Source organism: Phacochoerus africanus, chromosome 5, assembly GCF_016906955.1.
Source record: "Phacochoerus africanus isolate WHEZ1 chromosome 5, ROS_Pafr_v1, whole genome shotgun sequence".
NCBI classification, from domain to species: Eukaryota; Metazoa; Chordata; class Mammalia; order Artiodactyla; family Suidae; genus Phacochoerus; species Phacochoerus africanus.
Window position 1 is genome coordinate 90,140,571 of NC_062548.1, and position 21,358 is coordinate 90,161,928.

The 21,358-nt window shown below is 36.0% G+C and overlaps 2 protein-coding genes across 3 annotated transcripts in view; one reads left to right on the forward strand and one right to left on the reverse strand.

Annotated features, from left to right (window-relative positions):
• PPP4R3B (protein phosphatase 4 regulatory subunit 3B) overlaps positions 1 to 7,995 on the forward strand; it is a 58,523-nt gene extending 50,528 nt beyond the window's left edge. For both annotated transcript variants that reach the window (XM_047782045.1, XM_047782044.1), the window contains 2 exons: positions 1,194 to 1,396; positions 7,667 to 7,995. In XM_047782045.1, the coding sequence (XP_047638001.1) occupies positions 1,194 to 1,396; positions 7,667 to 7,762 (299 nt within the window). In that variant the 3' untranslated portion in view covers positions 7,763 to 7,995. The remainder of the gene's footprint in view (positions 1 to 1,193; positions 1,397 to 7,666) is intronic.
• A 3,498-nt stretch (positions 7,996 to 11,493) lies between these two features.
• The window catches only part of CFAP36 (cilia and flagella associated protein 36), a 30,112-nt gene continuing 20,247 nt past the window's right edge, over positions 11,494 to 21,358 (reverse strand). Inside the window, exons 6-10 of the mRNA XM_047782049.1 lie at positions 20,940 to 20,991; positions 16,809 to 16,911; positions 12,494 to 12,633; positions 12,170 to 12,319; positions 11,494 to 11,658 (exon numbers count right to left, since the gene is read on the reverse strand). Coding sequence (XP_047638005.1) covers positions 11,557 to 11,658; positions 12,170 to 12,319; positions 12,494 to 12,633; positions 16,809 to 16,911; positions 20,940 to 20,991 — 547 coding nt within the window. The 3' untranslated portion in view covers positions 11,494 to 11,556. The remainder of the gene's footprint in view (positions 11,659 to 12,169; positions 12,320 to 12,493; positions 12,634 to 16,808; positions 16,912 to 20,939; positions 20,992 to 21,358) is intronic.

Sequence of the window (21,358 nt, forward strand, 5' to 3'; positions counted from 1 at the left end):
ATATATGTAACTTGTTTGTAAAACTGGGGTCTTACTAGTGTTTTTCACAAACTTTTTTTTTTCTTCAAGAGAATTAATTACTTTAATTCTGTGGCAAGAGAAATTAGTGTTACTGGAGTACTATCCTGCATATATTTTGATATATAGAGGCATTTCCCAGACTTTATATAAGTTTGTGATTTTTAGTGTGAGATTTTTCTAAAGGCATTTCTCATTACTTATTGTTTCTTTAATTTTGTAGTACATTTTCTATGAAACTGTTCTTCCCAACGTCACTCATTTTCCATTCATTACTGTCTTAAGTCCTTTTTACTTGAGCATGGGGGGAGCAGTTGTCCTAAGGAATAGTTACCTTTTGGTCACCAGATTCTTCTGCCTTTACTCATTACAGGCACTGCCCTAGTCTGACTACTGTTAATAAAGGCAGTGAGGCCATGCTTGAAGTATCGCATCCAGTTAAGAATCATAGACAAAAATAGTAGCAGCCGTATTATAATAGATTGAATGCAGAAGCAGATATGAAAATCTATGAGAATCATATTCTTTTAAACCAGACATTAAAGAGATTTGCAAAAGATATAAAAACAGTGCCACTTTTATTCTGTTTTTTACATTTTGGAAAATTTTTTATCATTAAAAATGTTACTTATGTTAATATTTAATCATTTTAAAATTAAAAAATTCTTTAAAAAAAAAAGATTTAAGTAGCAGCCAGATGTTAAAGGAGAGTAGACACCTATGTCATAAAGGAAACAGATAAAAGGACCTGGAATATTCAGAAAAAAAATAACTGATAAACATGATCATAGTTATTCATTTAGGTATTTGAAATATTGATTTGTGGAAGAGATTATTAGGTTTTCACGGTGAGTATGGAAGTCAGTGAGTGGAACCTACTGGGGGGACAATAAAAGGAAGAGTCAGACAGCTGGTAAGTCTTTGGAAGGGTCTTCCAGTATAGAGTTCTAGCATGGGATGACTGATCTGTTATATGATTCTTACAGTTGTTTCTAATCCTGGTATTTCTAAAACTCTAGCTAATAAAGACCCGTGCACAACATACTCTACCCTTCTAGCTCTTAGAAAAAAGCAGAGGCAGTATTTTATAAGTTTTTTAAGAAACTGTTCTTTTCAGATGCTTTGACTTAGAAATATTTATAGATAAAGATTCAAATTTTTTACATTTGCCTTAGCAAAAGAAAGTGAAGACAAGGAAAACCTTCCCAAAAGGACATCTTCTGGTGGCTTCAAATTTACTTTCTCCCACTCCACCAGTGCTGCTAATGGAACAAACAGTACAAACAGTAAATCTGTAGTGGCTCAGTCACCACCAGCAAGTTCTAATGGATCCTCTTCCAAAACAACAAACTTAGCTACGACAGTAACAGCCACCAAGGTATGTGAAACTGCTCTACTACACACAAACAAACTTTGCTTTTTCTGTCTGTAAAAATATTAATGTTTTCCAAAGAAAATTTGGATAATAAAAATAACTTTCAAAGAAGAAAAGAGTTGTACACCTTGTCAGCAGAGAACACGATTGCTAATATTTGATTGATTTTTCTTAAGATATGTAGGTTTATCTGACATAAAATTGTTATCTATAAGCACATTTTGTATCCTGCTTTTATTTGCTTTTATTTGTCATATTTTTCTATGTTGTTAAAACGTTGTTGATTGTAAAATTTCATTTTATTTAGCTGTATCATAGTATTTGTAAGCATCCTCTCCCCACACCAGTATTTTGGAGCACATAAGTTGATTCTTACAGCTCAGTGACTGCTAATGTTGTTGCATTTAAAATTATATTCTTGGACAGATGAGTAGAAGAATGTTTTCACACATATTGTGAAATTCCTCTCTAGAAAAACTATACCAGTTAATATTACCATAAGCATTGTATGAATATCCTTGGCTCAGTGCAGCTTTGGCAGTGTTATAATTATTTTTATCTTTACCAGTTAGGAAGAGGAGAGAGTATATATCATTCCTATTGTGTCATATATTAGTAGTAAGGTTGAATATTAACCTTTTGAAATTGCTTTTCTGTAAATTGTTCATAGCCTTTATAAAAATTGGTGTATGTTTTTTTAATATGAGTGAGTCTTGGGTTAGGAATATTAACCTTTTTTTCATTCAAATAGCAAGTTTATTTCCCATTGGTTACTTTTTTATGTAAACAAGTTTAAATGTTATGTAAAACTTTTTCTTTCATTTACATTATTATTTTATGTAATATATCCTTTTCCTCAAAAAAGGAGTATCTTAAAATAAAAAGGCATAAATGTAGAACAACTTAGTATAAAGGTGGAAGGACAAGAAAAGGGAAATGCTGTAATAAGAAACCTAACTGAAGTGATGCTTCTTGTTTTGAACATAACATACAAGTCTAGTTTATTTTTTAGTAAATATAAAATACAAGATGGGCTCTTGACTAAAGATCACAGAAGTAGCATTTTCAGAGGGATTCTACTGTATGTGAAATAGTTTATGTTATTGAGCTAGAAATTTTTAAATTTTCACTTTTTGATAGAGTAATATTTTGATACTATATTAAGGATATTCGTGGAGTTGATATTGTTTGGGTTCAAATCTTGGCTCTGCCTCTTTCTAGCTGTGTGACCTTGAGTAAATTAATCTCTCTGAGCCTTAGTTTTCTTATTTTATTTTTTGTCTTTTTAGGAACGCACCCACTGCATTTGGAGGTTCCCAGGCTAGGGGTCAAATTGGAGCTATAGCCACTGGCTTATGCCACAGCCACATCAGATCCTTAACCCAATGAGTGAGGACAGGAATCAAACCTATGTCCTCATATATGCTAGTCAGATTCATTTCCGCTAAGCCATGACAAGAACGCAGTTTTGTCATTTTAAAACAGGGATGAAATAGCACCTACCTTGTAAGTTTCTTGTGAACATTAAATTACTTAATGAAGGTAAAAAGCTAGGGACACTGGCACATTCCCAGTATATATTAGCTTTTCTTTTTTAAAAATCAAAGTAATATGTAACTTTTAAAAGGCAGATATTATTAAAAGTGTCAGAAAAAAATCAGTCCTCTTTTCCATAGAGAAAGCTTGGAACTCTTCTAGCTGTTGATTTCTAAATAATATGCTCATATTGCCATATTTGTTTACCATTCCTTATCATGTCCTCACCGTTGTTACTCTGTATCACAATTTTTGGTTAAAACAATATTCGATAATTTTATAGCTATAATCACAATATAAATGTTCTTCATTAATTTTTTTCCTGCTTCTTTTTTCTCTACTGTATTTTTCTTGGTAATTTTTCTCTTTTTCTAGAGTAAATAATTGCCAGCATTTTTTCCTTTGTTGCAACAATTATTTGCCTCTTGCTAATTCTTTGAGTACCTCTCAGGTTAGTTTCCACATAGTCTGCTCCCTGGATACATCTTTCTTGAGTCTCCTATCTTGTCCCAGCCTAGATTGGTTGCTCTCTAGACTTGCTGCACAGCTATTAAGGCCGCCCCTGCCATCACCCTACTTCCTTTTGCCACTCTTCTTATAAGGGACTGATATCCAGAATATATAAAGAACTCTTACACCACAGCATGACAACTTGGTTTCTGAATGGGTGTTTGAGGAATTTCCTTTGTGGCTCAACAGGTTAAGAACCTGACTAGTATCCGTGAAGATGTGGGTTCAATCTCAGGCTCAGTCGATTAAAGGATCCCACATTGCCGCGATCTGTGGTGTAGGTCGCAGATGTGGCTCGGATCCTGTATTGCTGTGGCCAGCATCTGCAGCTCTGGTTCAACCCTAGCCTAGGAACTTCCATATGCTGCATGTGCGGCCCTAAAAAGGGGGAGAAAAAAAAATACACACATACAAATACATAAATGCATAAATAAAATGGGTGTTTGAATAGATTTTTCTCCAAAGAAGATATACAAATGGGCTGTGTAAGCACTGGACACAATGGCCTGCATCATTTTAGAAAAACGCAAGTCAGGAGTTCCCATCGTGGCGCAGTGGTTAACGAATCCGACTAGGAATCATGAGGTTGCGAGTTCGGTCCCTGCCCTTGCTCAGTGGGTTAACGATCTGGCGTTGCCGTGAGCTGTGGTGTAGGTTGCAGAGGCGGCTCGGATCCTGTGTTGCTGTGGCTCTGGCGTAGGCCGGTGGCTACAGCTCCGATTCGACCCCTAGCCTGGGAACCTCCATATGCCGCAGGAGCGGCCCAAGAAATAGCAAAAAGACAAAAAAAAAAAAAAAGAAAAACGCAAGTCAGAACCACAATGAGATTCTACTTTACACCCACTAGGACAGCTATAATAAAATGCATGGACAGGAGTTCCCGTTGTGGCGCAGTGGTTAACGAATCCGACTAGGAACCATGAGGTTGCGGGTTCGGTCCCTGCCCTTGCTCAGTGGGTTAAGGATCCAGCATTGCCGTGAGCTGTGGTGTAGGTTGCAGATGCAGCTCAGATCCCGCATTGCTGTGGCTCTGGGGTGGGCTGGCAGCTACAGCTCCAATTCGACCCCTAGCCTGGGAACCTCCGTATGCCGCAGGAGCAGCCCAAGACATGGCAAAAAGCTAAAAAAAAATAAAAATAAAAATAATAAAACGCATGGTCAATAAAAAAATGTTGGTGAGAAATTGCAACCCTCATACATTACTGATGGGAATGTAAAATGGTGCGGCAGCATTGGAATACTATCTGGCATTTCCTCCGAAGAGTTAAATTCTACTCCTATGTATATACCCAAGAGAACTGAAAATATGTCTCCACTAAAACTTATACATGAATATTAATAGCATTATTCATAATAGTCAAAAAGTGGGAACAACATAGATGTCCATCACCTAATGAGCAGATAAACAAAATATATCCATTAACATTGAATATTATTTGGTCATAACAAGGGAAAGAAATGAAGTACTGATACATGCTACAGCATAGATGAACCCTGAAAACATTATGGTAACTGAAATAAGCCAAACGCAAAAGGCCACATATTGTGTAAGAATTGTCCAGAATAAGTAAATGTACAGAAGCAAAATAGATTTGTGGTTGCCAAGAGCTGGGAGGAGAGAAGAATGGGAAATGACTTCATGGGTATGGTTTTTTCAGAGGCAGGGGTTATTGATGAAAATATTCTGGAATTGGTGGAGATGATCACACAACTTTGGGAATATACCAAAACCACTGAATAGTAACAAGGATGAACTTTGTGGTTTGTGAATTATGTCTCAATTTTTAAAATAAGGCAGTTAAAAAATAATGAGCAACGCCTATTGGCATTGACTTCGTGTAAAGGACTAAAGCACATGCCCTTCTTTTTTAACGAAGTATTAGCAGTTTGGGTTTTGCTTTTTTTTTTTGGTGTTTTGTTTTGTTTTGTTTTGTTTTACCCCCGGTGGAGCACCTAGCTTTTACAGGCCTGGTCTACTACGCCTGCTGAATATAAGCTTACCTGTTGGTGTTCTGAGAGCTTGGGTAGGAAAGAGACCTTAGAGTGGAGGTGGAAGTGTCTCTGCTCATTATGCAGAATTTATTCTTCCCTTTTCAACCCTGCCCTTTACTGTGCCTGAAATCTTGAAGTAGCGAGCCTTTCTGGTTCTTTTTCTTTATGGCTAGCAGTGGTGGAGGAGCAGGAATCTCCTGGTGGGGTGGACATGGGGTAGGAGGATGAATTGTAGAATTGAGGACTCAGTTGTCTTGTTTCATTGACTTGCCTGTTAATTTCCCTGCTTTCCCCAGAATGTTTGTGCCCTTACTTCCTAGTCCTTTATGGGGATAAGAAATAGCAGTTTGATTTTCAATTCCATTTCCCTTCACTAATACTTCATTCCTGACTTTATTGTCTGATAGAAATGAGTGGTTTTGCCTCTGATTTTTTTTCCAAAAATGGCTTTAAGTTTTAATCTGTTTTCTCCTTTCCTGAAAGTTTTGTTTTATTGACATATTATCAGAAACAAAAAAGAGAATATAATCCCTGGGAAAGCAATCTGAATGTCCAAAAATGAATTTAACTCTGTGGTGGTATATCTGTGCCATGAATACTCAAGTTTAAAACAGTGAAATAAAACTCTGTATACTTACATTGAAAGCTGATTTTGTTTAAAAATAATACATTTAGGAGTTTCCATCATGGCTTAGAGGTAATAAACCCAACTAGTATCCATGAGGACGAGGGTTTGATCCCTGGCCTGTCTCAGTGGGTTAAGGATACGGCGTTGCTGTGAGCTCTGGTGTAGGTTGCAGAAGAGGCTGGGATCCTGCGTTGCTGTGGCTTTGATATAGGCAGGCATCTTCAGTTTTGATTCAACCCTAGCATGGGAATTTTCATATGCCGCAGGTACGGTCTTAAAAAGCAAAAAAAAAGAAAAAATTATTTTAACTGTTAATCATTTAGAACTGAAATGTTAGTACATTATGATAGATAATCCTGAGAAAAATTTAAAGTTTTCTCAATAATTTGCTGTTATCTGTGTGAATATCAGACAGGTGCCTTTTTATACTATGTCTTCCTCTCATCCAAAGTGTTTGGCTTAAAAAACAAACAACAATTAATAATTATACTAGTAATAGCAGCTAATAGAAGTTACTGAGTAGTAACTACATACCAAGCACTGTCCCACATACTTTACATGTTTTCATTTTAGCCATACTGCCTCTTGCTTGTCAGACTTAAAGATTTGTGTGTTATTAAGCTGAGAAAGAAGCAGAAAGATTCTCACCTAAGTAAAAGAGTTGTTTTTGGTTCACAGGCTTTCTGATAACTCTTTCTAGCTGCTCAGAGCCTTTTTTTATGTAATACAATCTTTCATTTATATTCTGGAAACTGTATGCCAGATGCCAGGTTTCTTTAGGTCTGAAGAAATAGGATTTATTTCAGTTATATTTTCTTATCTTCCAGAGGTCTTAAGGGTTTGAACTAGATGCAGTGTTTATAGTAGCTCTCTTAACCTGTAGGTTATGTGTATAAATTTCATGGGATTGGTTCAGTCCCATGAAATGCAAACCTGAGCTTGTGTAATTTTCTGCATAAAGTGTCCAGAGCTTTAATCAAATTTTGAAAGGGGTCCATTACTCATAAAAGGCCAAACACCTGAAATACCTCATCCTTTTCTTTTGGTTATAAAGAGCTAGCCCTAAATATTTTAGTCATTAGGTTTTAGTAACTATTTCATGTGTTTATTAACAGCTGTTTTAAACTATTCAAAAGCAGAACAAAAATAATGATGTGTATTTAGTGATGAAATACATACATGATGAACAGAGACTCAAAGGAGACCTCTTGTCATTGATTGGCTGGCTATCCTCTCTAGTTTAAGGTTAAAGAAATGACCAAGTGCATCTCCAAAGTTTTCCAGCTCCAAATGCCATGATTCTTTGTAAATCCTTCTGTTTGCAGACAGAAATGAAATTTTGGACTATGAAATTTTGCTGAATTGTGAGGTTTCATTAAAAATCCAAAAGCCAAATAAAAAATTTGAGGAGTAACTAAGAATGCCATCACTTGTACTAAATATTCATAATTCCAAGCAGTTTATCAAATTCAAATACATGTTTCAGATGTATGTGGTTTAGAAAAATGATTTCTATTATCTTTAAAAGTGACTGCATTTATACAAATAAGCTTTTTTTCTTTTAAGTTACATGTGTTTTTAAAAAATCTTGTTTTATTCTTCAATAGGGAAGTTTGGTTGGTTTAGTGGATTATCCAGATGATGAAGAGGAAGATGAAGAAGAAGAAACATCTCCCAGGAAAAGACCTCGTCTTGGCTCATAAAATATTTGCTAGGGACCCTCAACATGTGGTCTTACCAAATGCTGCAACTGTTCGATGAGCTAAAAATCTGAATCAGAAAGCTCTCTCACTTGAACTTATAAATATACAAGGTGTAGCAAAAGACACTCAGTATATCAGCTAGGAGAGTTTAGTTCTGTAAAAAAAATAAAAATAAAAACAAACAAAAAAAAAAACCCACAAACAGTTTTCCCAGGAACTTGATCGCTTGCTAGTAATTAAGGGGTTTGTCTTTCAGGCTGTCAAAAAAAAAAAGTTAGTAACCAGAACCTGGGAAGTAGCTTCTCAGCAGGGAATCTCTCAGGTTTTGGGACGGTTTGGGGGAGGGACAAAGTTGATAAAATAATATTAATGCACGGTTGCTCCAGTGGGGTTTCTGATCTAGAAACAATTATAAAACTTCAGTTGCAAACCCAATAACATTACTTGTATAATGGTGCTGGCCATGTTGTTCTTTTAATCAGTTGCCTCTTTTTAAGAAATTTTTATGGAAAACAAATTCAAATATCATAAAAAATGAAGTTAAGCTGTTGGGACCATTTCTTTGAAGATTTAACAGGAAATTCAGCCTTATTGGTAGTTGGAGGAAAATACACCCACTAATAAAGACAGCACATGTTGAGTTTCTACACCAGGAAATTTCATGTGTATTTGATGAAAACAAGGTGGATTCAGAATGGACAGTTTTGTTAGTACAACCTTAAAATCAGCACTTTTAGAGGTAACAGATGCCAAGAATCAGTATAGTGGTATTCCAAAATGATTTTCTCTAGAAATGGGAGTGGATTGAACAGAATGTTTTCAACAGCCTACCAGTACAATCTTTTGTGGAAGATAACTTTGAAGTCACTTTCTGCTTTGTTAGTAAAGTTATCTCCCTCTCCAGAGCTCCAGTCAAGTTTTAAAGTATAATTTATAAAGACTAACATACAAAGAATAGTGCTGAATTAAGTGGCATTTAATTACCTACATGCCATTTTGGTCCAAGAAATTACTTCAGTGTCAGAGTCGTATGCAGCACATCAAGCTTTTCCATAGACAGGGGTGTAATATGAAAGCTGCTTTTTTTTTTTTTTTTTTTTTTTAAAGAATAAAAGCACATTCCATGTACGTAAATGAATTTAAAATAATAAACTGAGGCAAACAGTTAAGTTTTATTTTTAGGACAGCAAGTTAACTGTAAATATTTTAATGTTAGTTTGCTCATCTATGATCTGAGATCATACTGAAGTGAGAAAAAAATCCCCCAAAGTACAATTTAATGCATTGAGAAAAAAAAAAACTAAAAATAGTAATTCCAGCTACAGTCTTCAGATCACCTTTGTAATGTGTTATGGGTCCATTTTTCCTGGAATAGCTTAAACTGAAGCAGTTTCCCCTGTTTTGGAGGTTTTGTAGTTAATTTTAATTTTGGCTTTTGTTTGGAAAAGATGGGCTGTCTGTGTAGATATGAAGTATAGTTTTTCCATAAAACAGATGTTTATTTTGTATTAAAAATACCACTGTACTTGTTTTACACCATTTGTATACATGTGGTGATATTAATGCTCAACTGTAAAATTCAGGAATTAAAATGTGACCCTGTAATTCTGTGGTTGTTGGTTTTTTTGGTTTGTTGTAAATACAAGTTAACTCCATTTTGAGATACGTCCATTTTACATTATCTTTTAAAAGCTATTAATTTTATTACATAAGATATTTATTATACGCCACTGTGTCATACACCAATCTGAATGAAAGAATTCTAAACAAACAATGGTCAACTGCACATTTAATATCACCGACACTACTAGCACCAAAGCATCACAGCATGGGGCTGTTATCACCTCTTTGATTAAAGACACATCTATAATGAAAAAGACAGTCCACCTCATAAAGGCAAGTGACTCGGGATAATTTAAACCAAGATCAGCAAAGTTACCATATGAATATGTTTTCTTTGAAGCCAATTTTATCAAGCCCCTTCACTCTTAGTTCTTACTAAATTTCCTCTTGGAATCTAAGAAGTCCAGTCCTGAAGCATTTCCCTACTTACTCTTGACTCTTCCTGATTAAATAACTTTAAGTACCAGTAGGAAGTATTATCTTTCTTTATAGCTTTAGTTTCTTTAATTTTCATTTCTGAAGAAATGCCACAAGTCTTAAACGTTTAAATCATCATCAAAAAAATCTTTTCTTATAGCAGAGATATGTTTTGTTGAATTACAGGATAATGCGTTTCATGGTACATATGCTCACCCACATATGAGAACACGACTTAAAATATCCCTTGAGAAAATAACTATTAAGATTACCCATGTTAGCTGCTGTCTTAAACGACTACCCTCAGGCATATCAAGCAAATGAAGATTTTTATATCTTTTTCTTCACTCAGTGAAGCAAGCCAGAGCCCATGTTTGTATGCCTGAGGTTCTCTTAAAATTTTATCTGTAAACATGTATCTGATATACTATTTTTAATAAAAAGCTATATGAAACAAATTTCTGTGTTTTAATCACTAATTTTTCATTTTGTCCATCTGAGTGATGAAAATGTGACATGATGAAGGTTGGAAACTAAAGTAATTTAGAAGTAAAATAAACCTCAGGAGTGGATAACTAGAAAAGTGTTTAAAGGATGACACAACACAGGAAGTTTCTGAAAGGAAGTTTTCTCTCCTATTTCCAATTATCTTTTAGCAAATGAACTACAGAACACCATCCAGGATTGCTTCACATACAAAAGACCCGTGGCAAAATTCTCAACAGGCTTAGTCAATTGTTCCTTTTTCTGTTTTAACAGTAGCTTTTCTAAAAAGAAAATATATCCCCGTGTATTTTTGAAGTTCTATTTGCTCCTGCCTAAAACGTAGGATGCTAAAGTCTATTTTAATACTGCTCAAGATTACCACTCTTCATTAGATTGATTATCCTATGCCTGGTCACCCACAACTACTCTTAACTCACTGAAGAGTCTCCACACAGCACCCATGCATGTTTTTTAAATGAATATTTTGATCATGCAACTTCCCTGCTTTAAGACTTCTCTGGTGACCTCCCACCGTCATAAAATTTTTTAAACTCTCACATTCCCTACAGGTCTTGCAAGTCCCATCTATCTCCGGTTCCATGTATTAATAACCCTTTCCCCTCATTCTGTTGAGACCCCAGACATACTTAGAGCTGTAGCACCCTGTTTATTGTATTGCACTTTTTCATTTCAACACTTTGTTCTCCACCAGCAGGAACTCTTACCTACTTGACTACTGTGTCCTTAGAACAATGCTTAGCACAACAATGAGGGAATGAATGCACTATCAATTAGCTTTCTATACCTTCTTGCAGAGAACATCATTCAAAAATTTTTACTGGAGTTCCCATTGTGGCGCAGTGGAAACGAATATGACTAGGAACCATGAGGTTGCGGGTTTGATCCCTGGCCTCGCTCAGAGGCTTAACAATCGGGCATTGCCATGAGCTGTGGTGTAGGTCACAGACGTGGCTCGGATCTGGCCTTGCTGTGGCTGTGGCATAGGCTGGCAGCAACAGCTCCGACTAGACCCCTAGCCTGGGAACCTCCACATGCTGTGGATGCAGCCCTAAAAAGACAAAAGACAAAAATTTTTACTGATCAGCATAAATAACTGCCTTTCCCATCGCCCATTACCTCAAGTGTTTAATAAAGTAATAGTTTATATTTGTATTTACAAGCACAAGGATTTGAAACAGGCTCAGTTTAAGGATTAAATAATTTATTTTTAAGAAATTTTGACCTGCTTTCCTAAAGTGTTCTTAAGATTACTTATTAATAACTTCTTCTTTAAGTTTCTCTGCAAGCAATCTCCTCTTTAGTAATGTTTGCTTCTCCTCTGCTGTCATTTCTGGTTTCTCTGTCATTTCCTTAAAAAAAAATAAAAGAAAAAAGTTGGCTACAGTATATAAGATCGGTGGATTTGTCTAATATTCCTATTCCTGTTAAACTACCTTGAATAAATATTAGAGCATTAAATAATATTTTTCTTTAAAATAGGGAACATGCGCTGAGTTCCCTAAGTCTCTTCTTTGTAAAATTCACGGGGAAACCTGGATGGAGATGTTGGCTAGGGTACCGATGTTGCTCTATGATAAAATATTTCAAAAGACTCAGGTAAAATATTTCTGATCCTTAAGTGCTCAGAGCACGGTGAGTAAAGAATCATGAAACGGCTATCATTTCTACCTCACAAAATCCTCATTTCACAACCATCTCACTGCCTAGAAAAGACTTGGCAGGTGCTACACTAACAGGGAGGTTTATATGGATGGATCTACCAGAACAACACTCATGAATGATCAAAGGCTTTCTCATATTCTAACTGTGAGAATCCCACCTGTAGATGTGCAAATGTTGACAAACTAGAGCTGACCATACCTCTAACTCGCCAACAGGTGTTCCTTTCTCCTCCAAATTTTGTATCTGCTTAGTCCTCATATCCTTTCTCATGGACATCAATTTATCTCTCTTCTGCTTTAGATAATGTTCTCGTTGCCGGAGCTCTTCTGTTCCAAGTGTTGATAAATTCTGAGTCAAATAAGAGAAGGAACTATTTTAAATTCAAGCCTGCATAAGTGGCACAGATACTGATTCAGAAGTTTGCATTCAAGACCATAACAAGAGCCAAGTGTGTATAGCTGTTTACATTCTTTGTTCCTAGAACTTTGTCACAGTTCTTGAAAAGTAATGTTTTTTACTTACTGCTATTGGTCCTTCAATGCTTGCACGTTCGAAGCCAGGAATCTTCAGGCCTTTTTTCGGGAGGGTAGAAGTTTCGGGCAACATTTCCAGCTTTGTTGTCAAAGGTTGTACTGACTGATTAGCAAAATGCACTTTAACTTCTGGTAGTAATTACATAAAAACCAATTAGAAGAATATTATAAGAAATATTAAGTTATTACTTTAGGTTCAAAATCAGCTACTGTTAATAATGCTTGGGTTTCTTCTCACATTCATTCACCCAATATACACTGATTCAATGCCTACATTGTGCCAGACACTGTGTGAGAATAATAAACATGGTCTCTTATCCTCAAGAAGCTTTAACTACACTTTTGTGAATAATGACATTTCAACAAATACCAAGCTCCTGCTGTTAGGTACAATAGCTAGAAAAAGATAAAACTCTTGTCTAAAGAATAGAACTACACTATAATGTAATACAGGGTTGCCATATAAGCCAAATAAACAGTACACTAAAATCCCTTACTAATAGTGTAATTGGCTTTCAAACTTTTGCCTGCTGGAAAAAATTGTTAAGTAACCCTATATTTTCAGAGCAATTAAGTGTAAAGCTACCATTTTTTGTATTGGAGGAATAAGTGCCAATAATATCAATATTTCTATACTACATATTGAAGATAACTATAAACCTACCAATATCTCAACAAAATTTAAATATTTTAAAGTAGAACTTGGAAGCAGATATATAACATGAGCACTTAATACTTTCCAGTTATTTGGTAACTGTGCCAAGAGATAGGATTAACACGCTAATTGCTTTTCTGAGCTATTTTTTATTATAACAACAGGTGGAGTTCTTTTTAAGATAAAACATTTTCACTAAGTACATGGATTATGAAAGACAGCAAGTTGAGACAAGCAAAGACTCACATAAAAATAATCCCAAGAACTAAAAGCATGACAAGAGAATATGATATACTCTTGTCTCTAGATGATTAAAAATCTTGCCAGTACAGGGAGTTCCCATTGTGGGTAAGAATCTGACCAGTCTCAGATCCACCTATCAGAGTATTGACAATAAAAAGAAAAATAAACAAATGGGATCTAATTAAACTACAAAGTTTCTGCATAGCAAAGGAAACCCTAAACAACACAAAAAGACAACCCACAGAATGGGAGAAAATCTTTGCAAGTGAATCGACTGACAAGGGATTAAGCTCCAAAATTTAAACACCTTCTGCAGCTCCATACCAAAAAAACAAACAACCCCATCAAAAAATGGGCAGAAGATCTAAACAGACAATTCTCCAAAGAAGACATACAGATGGCCAAGAAACACATGAAAAGATGTTCAACGTCAGTCAATATTAGAGAGATGCAAATCAAAACCACTCTGAGGTACCACCTTACACCAGTCAGAATGGCCATCATCCAAAAGTCTACAAACAATAAGTGCTGGAGAGGGTGTGGAGAAAAAGGAACACTAGTACACTGTTGGTGGGATTGTAAATTGGTGCAACCACTGTGGAAAACAGTATGGAGATGCCTCAGAAAACTAAACATAGAACTACCATTTGATCCAGCAATCCCACTCCTGGGCATCTATCCAGAGAAAACCACGACTCGCAAAGACACATGTACTCCAATGTTCATTGCAGCACTATTTACAATAGCCAAGACATGGAAACAACCTAAATGTCCATCGACAGAGGAGTGGATCAAGAAGATGTGGTACATATACACAATGGAATATTACTCAGCCATTAAAAAGAACGAAATACCAGCATTTTTTGCAACATGGATGGACCTAGAAACTATCATGCTAAGTGAAGTCAGCCATACAATGAGACACCAACATCAAATGCTTTCACTGACATGTGGAATCTGAAAAAAGGACAGACGGAACTTCTTTGCAGAACAGATGCTGACTCACAGACATTGAAAAACCTATGGTCTCCAGAGGAGACAGTTTGGGGGGTGGGGGGTGGGGGGATGTACCTGGGCTGTGGGATGGAAATTCTGTGAAATCAGATTGTTATGATCATTATGCAACTACAGATGTGATAAATTCATTTGAGTAATTTAAAAAAAAAAAGGGTAAAAAAAATAAAAAGGATCTGACCAGTATCCATGACGATGCAGGATCAATCTCTTGCCTCGCTCAGTGGGTTAAGGATCTGGCATTGCTGCAAGCTAAGGCACAGGTCACAGATATGGCTCAGATCTGGTGTGGCTGTGCCGATTTGACCCTTAGCCTGAGAACTTCTATATGCTGCAGGTATGGCCCTAAAAAAAAAAAAAAAAATCTTGCCAGTGCATTAAAACCCGAATCAATGCATGAGCAAGAACATTGCCCCAGGACCACCACTTTAGCATGGGGTGAGTAGACTGCAGTGTCAAGGACATGAGAAGAAGAAAAGCTTGTTGAACAGTAACAGAAATTCCACGGAAGAGATGAGGCTGCCACTAACACTCCAATCAGCCTAGACAGGGAGCTACAGAATTAGGTTAAACAGAAATGAAGAGGAGCTTCAACGAGTTGGTCAAAATATACTGATAGAGTTAACATGCCATTCTTCCTGATGGTGATTTTAAACAGAGGTGGGCTTAGCCCCAAAATATGGAAACACAGAGCTAGCAAAAAGATAGTTCAATCTGAGGAGGGGGAAACCCAGGCATATGAATTCGTGCACCTGGTCTGGAAGTTCCTGCCTTCAGTTTGTTGATCATGGACATCTTTTACAGTCCAATTCAGACCTAGAGAGTAAAGTACTTGAGGCCAAAATACTGAGCTTCTCTGATTTCTAAGAATGGCAAATCAGAAAGCCCTGTAGCTTAAAGAGCAATCATCTCATCACTGGCAACTCTGAGTTAGCATGAGAACAGGTGCTATCCACTTCTAGCAGGAACCAGGGAAAGATGTGAGCAAACAGATAAGCAGGAAGTCAAACACCTTTATAATTCCTCCCACATTAGGCCTTTATCATGGGCTTCCATCACTTCATATGAAGTGATTTCCTGGAATATCAGATATACTCATTGATTAAAAATAGAATAATTATTAAAAATTTAAATCATTACTTTTAAAATGATCTTGCCATTGTTTCTGTGCCACTAATGTGGTTTGATATTGTCTTCTATAGCTTCACTTAATATGGTTTGATATTGTCTTCTATAGCTTCACTTAATAGCTAAGGAACCAGATTAAGCAAATACATTCAAATTATATCAAAGATCTGAACAGTATACATACTTGAGTCCATAAAAAAAGAAAGTTAAATTTGGGCCAGCAAATTTAAAAAGAGCTCAGACAAATCTAAAGCAGCTGCTTTCACAGATATAATTCAAATGAGGATATTCTACTCATAACCAGCAGAATATGAAAAAATAAATGATTAGATTTGCTAAGAAGAAAAAAAGCAAATAATTTCATAAACCTACTTCCATTTCATATCCCTCACTGTTTTATCAACAAAGAATAGAGTTCCTTAAAATAGTGGGTAAACATCAAACCCTCTATGTCAATTATAAAACATCTTCTAAACTAAAGTGTAGACGAATACAAGCTTTGGAGTCAGAAGACCAAGGTAAGTCACTGTTTCACTGTTACTTAAGAGCTCAATGATTTTGGGCACATCACTCAACTTGCTTGAATTTCTTGTTTTAAAAAAATAATGAAAGATAAGGATCATAATATCTACCTCACAGTTATTTTTTTAATTGAGAAAAAGACATGTATCTAAAAAACATAGAAATCCATGATAAAAAGGAAATAAATTTATGATCATGATTAAAGTTCTGTTTCAAAATTACTTGTTTTCAGATAAAGGAAATCAAAGTATGTATACTGAAAATGATTTGCAGCATACTGAACAAGGTCATCCACTAACACTTCCCACGAGGAATCTCAACAATATTGGTTTCAATGACAGTTTCCAACTAAACTTCCAGATATAATTGGCTACCTCTTACTTTCTAATTGTGTTTTAATTCACTAGAAAAACAAATTAATATTATCTTTCAACATTCAGCTTCTAACTCATAAACACCATGTAATTGTGGTGAAAGGAGAGACCATCAAATGTTATGTGACCGTATCTTGGATGCTGCAGCTGAGACATAAAGGCTGGTGGCTCCCTCAAGGAATTTTACTCGGTGGTCTGGGTTCTAAGCTTCACTTAGAAACTTGGGGACTGCACCCTCTCTGTCAGTTGGGTATCTCCTACAGGCAACCTCTTTAGCTAAATTCACAAAGAACTTTAAATGCCAATGGCCATTCAACACTCCTTCACAGGGTTTTGAGGGTTAAATGTGTATGAGAAAGTAACCTCACCTGAGGGTGGGTGTGCAAAGTGTTCACCATCCCCTTGGGAATTATTCATTTTTACAGTTTCATTGGCATGCATCGAGGGCTCTTCTGTTTTAGCCTCTGATAACTTCAGGAATAAATAATACAATTTAAAAAACATTTAAGATTAATTTTGAATAATTCACTACTTAAGGGATTAAAACACACTCATTTTTTAAAAGTTACTGTATAATAATAAACCAGAAATTCAATTTTTCCAAAGTCATTTCCAGCATTTGTTTTCTGCTTTTTGAGGTAGGTAAAAATATAACAGTTTACATCCCCCAAACCCCCAATATGCCATGCCCTCCATCCCATTCTATCCCCATTCCCCTTTCCTGGGAACCCCAAGTCTGCTCTTCTTGGCCATGATCTGTTTCTGTTTTTTCTTTGCTTATTTTTAGATAGGATCATCTGTTCCATATTTTAGTATTCCACAAATAAGTGATATCAGATGGTATTTGTCTTTCTTTCTGGCTTACTTCATTTAGTATGAGAGTCTCTAGTTCCATCCATGTTGCTGCAAATGGCATTAGTTTGTCTTTTTTGTGGATGAGTAATATTTCATTGTATATATGTACCACATCTTCTTAATCCATTCATCAATGGACATTTAGGTTGTTTCCATGTCTTGGCTATTGAGAATAGTGATGCTATGAACATAGGGGTGTACATGTATCTTTTCCAATGAAAGTTTTATCTGGATATATGCCCAGCAATGGAATTGCTGGATCATATGGAAGCTCTATATTTAGTTTCCTGAGGTACCCCCATACTGTTTTCCATAGTGGTTGTACCAATTCATATTCCCACCAACAGTGGAGAAGAGTTCTTTCTTCTCCACACCCTCTCCAGCATTTATTTGTTGACTTGTTAATGACAGCCATTCTGACTGGTATGAGGTGGTACCTCGTTGTAGTTTTGACTTGCATTTCTCTAAGAATTAGTGATATTGAGCATTTTTCATATGCCTGTTAGCCATCCGTATGTCTTCTTAGGAGAAATGTCTATTTAGGTCTGCTGCCTATTTTTCAACTGGGTTGTTGAGTTGCATGAGTTGTTTGTACATTTTGGAGATTAGGTCCTTGTCTGTTGCATTGTTGGCAAAGATTTTCTCCCATTCTGTGGGTTGTCTTTTTATTTTTTTAATGGTTCCCTTTGCTGTGCAAAAGCTTTTGAGTTTGATTATTTGTGTCTTTATTGTCATTATTCTAGGAGGTGGATCAAACAAGATGTTGCTGTTATTTACCTATGTTTTCCTCTAGTTTTATAGTGTATGGCCACTTTTTAGTGCCACGTCTGCAGTATATGGAAGTTCCCAGGCTAAAGGTCAAATTGGAGCTGCAGCTGCTGGCCTATGCCACAACTACACAGCAATGCCAGATCCACCCAAGCCACATCTGCAAGCTACACCACAGCTCACAGCAACGTCGGATCCTTAACCCACTGAGCAGGGCCAGGGATCAAACCCCCATCCTCATGGATACCAGTCAGGTTCATAACCACTGAGCCACAATGGGAACTCCAACTTTCAAGTCTTATTCTTTAAGAAATACATCTATAAGGCTATAGCTGCCATAGACAGTGATTCCTCTAATGGATCTGAGCAAAGTCTATTGAAAACCTTCTGCAAAGGAATCATGATTCTAGACGCCATTAAGAACATTCACTAAGTTCCCACTGTGGTTCAGTGGGTAAGAATCTGACTGCAGTGGCTTGGGCAGCTGCAGACATGCAGGTTCGATACCCAGCCTGGTGAAATGGGCTAAAGGACCCAGCACTGTTGCAGCTGCAGCAAGGTCACAGCTGTGGCTCAGATTCAATCCTTGGCCCAGGAACTTCCATATGCTGTGAGTGAAGCCATTTAAAAAAAAAAAGGAACATGTATCATTCATGGGAAGAGGTCAAAATATCAACATTATCAACTTTAAAAGAAACTGATTACAACCCTCACGGATAATGACTTTGAGGTGTTCAAGACTTCAGTGGAGGAAGTAATTGTAGGTGTGGAGGAAGTAACTGTAGGTGTGGAGGAAATAGTAAGAAAACCAGAATTAGAAGTAGAGCCTGAAACTGTGCCTGAACTGCTGCAATCTCACGATAAGACTTTGACAGATTAGGAGTTGCTTCTTATGATGAGCAAAGAAAGTAGTTTCTTGAGATGGAATATACTCCTGGAGAAGATACTCTGAAGATGGTTGAAATGACAACAAAGGATTTAGAATATTACAAAAATTTAGTTGATAAAGGAGCAGCCAGGTTTGAGAAGATTGACTCCAATTTTTTTTTTTTTTTTTTGCTGTGTTCGTGGCATCTGGAAGTTCGTAGGTCAGGAATCAAACTAACACAAGCACTGCAGTGACAATGCCAGATCCTTAATCCACTGTGCCACAGGAGAACTCCTGGCTCCAATTTTGAAGGAAATCCTGCCCTGGGTAAAGTCTCATCAAACAGCACTGCCAGTGAGACTGTTCATGAAAGAAAGAGTCAAATGTCATTGTTGTCTTATTTTAAGAAGCTGCTACAGTCATCCCCGTCTTTAGCAACAACGACCTTGATCAGTCAGCAGGCATCAGCATCAAGGCAAGGTCCTCCATCAGTAAAAAAGATCAAAATTCGCTGAAGGATCAAATAATGGTTAGCATTTTTTAGTAATAAATTAATTTTTAATGAAAGAATGTACTTTTTTTGACAAAATGCTATCACACAATTAACAGGCTACAGTATAGTGTAAACACAACTTTTATATGCACTAGGAAACAAAAATATTTTTGTGAATTACTTTATTGCCATATTCACTTTATGGCAATCAAGAACCAAACTCACAACTCTGAGGTATACCTCTATTTCCATTTCTAAAATGGGATACTATCTTTAAACCAAAGAAATCATTTAAATCTTGGAAAGAACTAAGTGATAATTCATTTTTCCTTAAAAACAGAGGAAAATCCAAGTACACATAACTTTTTAGGTAATTCATGGATACCTAAATCCTAAGTCTATATGCTGAGTGATGGGTATATGAAGACTGAAATTATTATCAACTCTACTTTTGTATGTTTGAAAATTTCCATTAAAAAATGTCTAGAAAAACCATACACCCCTATTCTTGTACAGCTATAAATGTAATAAAATTAAGTAATAAAAACATTAAATTTTAAACAAAACCATTTACCCCTATAACATATTGTTATTCATGAAGCCTGATACAGTCTACTTATAAGTCAGAAGATTAATACTACTGTCCCCTGATAGCAGTTTTGAACTGGTTTCTGTTCTATACCCTTATATTAAAAAAAATAATATCTATGAATTTCACCTCTATTTACTAAAAGAAGATTTACTCGAAGATACATAAATTCCCTCTAAATCCTAAAAGATCTCTCTTCTGCTCTTCATTGGGTACCTTGGAGTAAAATAGGATTTTTCAAATATAGTGAATGATACAAGCATGTATATTGAAGGAAAAAAAGGAAAATGATTTTCTGGTGATTGAAAATTAGTTTTTATTAGGTTTCCTTCTTCCTTCAGGGAGATTTGGGAAAACATGGAAAGAGAGGCAGCTAGAAAAGGGGGGAAGCAAAAATAAGTATTAGCTAGCTTCCCTCACCTCAGCCAGATACCTGTTTAAATTTATCCTTAGGAAAGATTAGGCACTTTGTGTAAATAGTTCTTAATGAAAGAACAGTGTGCCAGGAAATGTAAAACAGAATGTTCTGCCTCAAGCTGGCAATGTTAAAATCTACAGGGAACCCTCAGTAGTAAATGCAACTGGAAAGGAATCAAGGATAGTGGGGAAGTAAAACGTTTTTCATAATCTTCTTTTATTCATAACATTAAGTGTAATTTCTATAAGGAATTCCCCAAAACAAGAATGGTATTACAGTTTTTTTGGAGTGAATAATCTCATTCTTTATTGGGAATTTAAAAGATAGGTCGCTGGATGAATTGTAAAGTGAATAAAGTTATAAAGTTAAATTTAAAGGCTCAGAATCACCAAGAAAATATGAATACTCTCTTCCCCCAAGCTTAAACTTTAACAGTAAAACCCAGGTGTAAACTTCAGGGATAACAGCAATTAAATTCTTCTATTACATTAATATGTTTTGTAGGTACCTGATTTTTTCTCTTCCTTTCTTCCTCCTGGTCATATTCCTCCTTTGATTTTCTGAAATATACAAAAATAAAGCAGAAAAGTAAATTTCTCTTTTGGTCAAAGAACAAATATTCAACAAGCAATGTGCTCACCTAAGATTATAATATGTGCAACGAATTTTGGAAACAAAGATGGAAATAATTCAGGCTTTGTTAAAGCAGCTTGCAGTCAACTGAGAAAGACATACATAGGCATAAACAGCATAATACAGTTTAGTTAGTCACATAGAATACAGGAAATAGGTTTCCTCTAGAAATGTGGATGACCTCTAGACAAACGAAGACCAAGAGGTTTCAAATCCTGAACCCAAATCTGAATGGTAAATCCCATTAATAAGGACTTTGATATCTCTCTTTAGACAGATCAGTTATAATCCTTC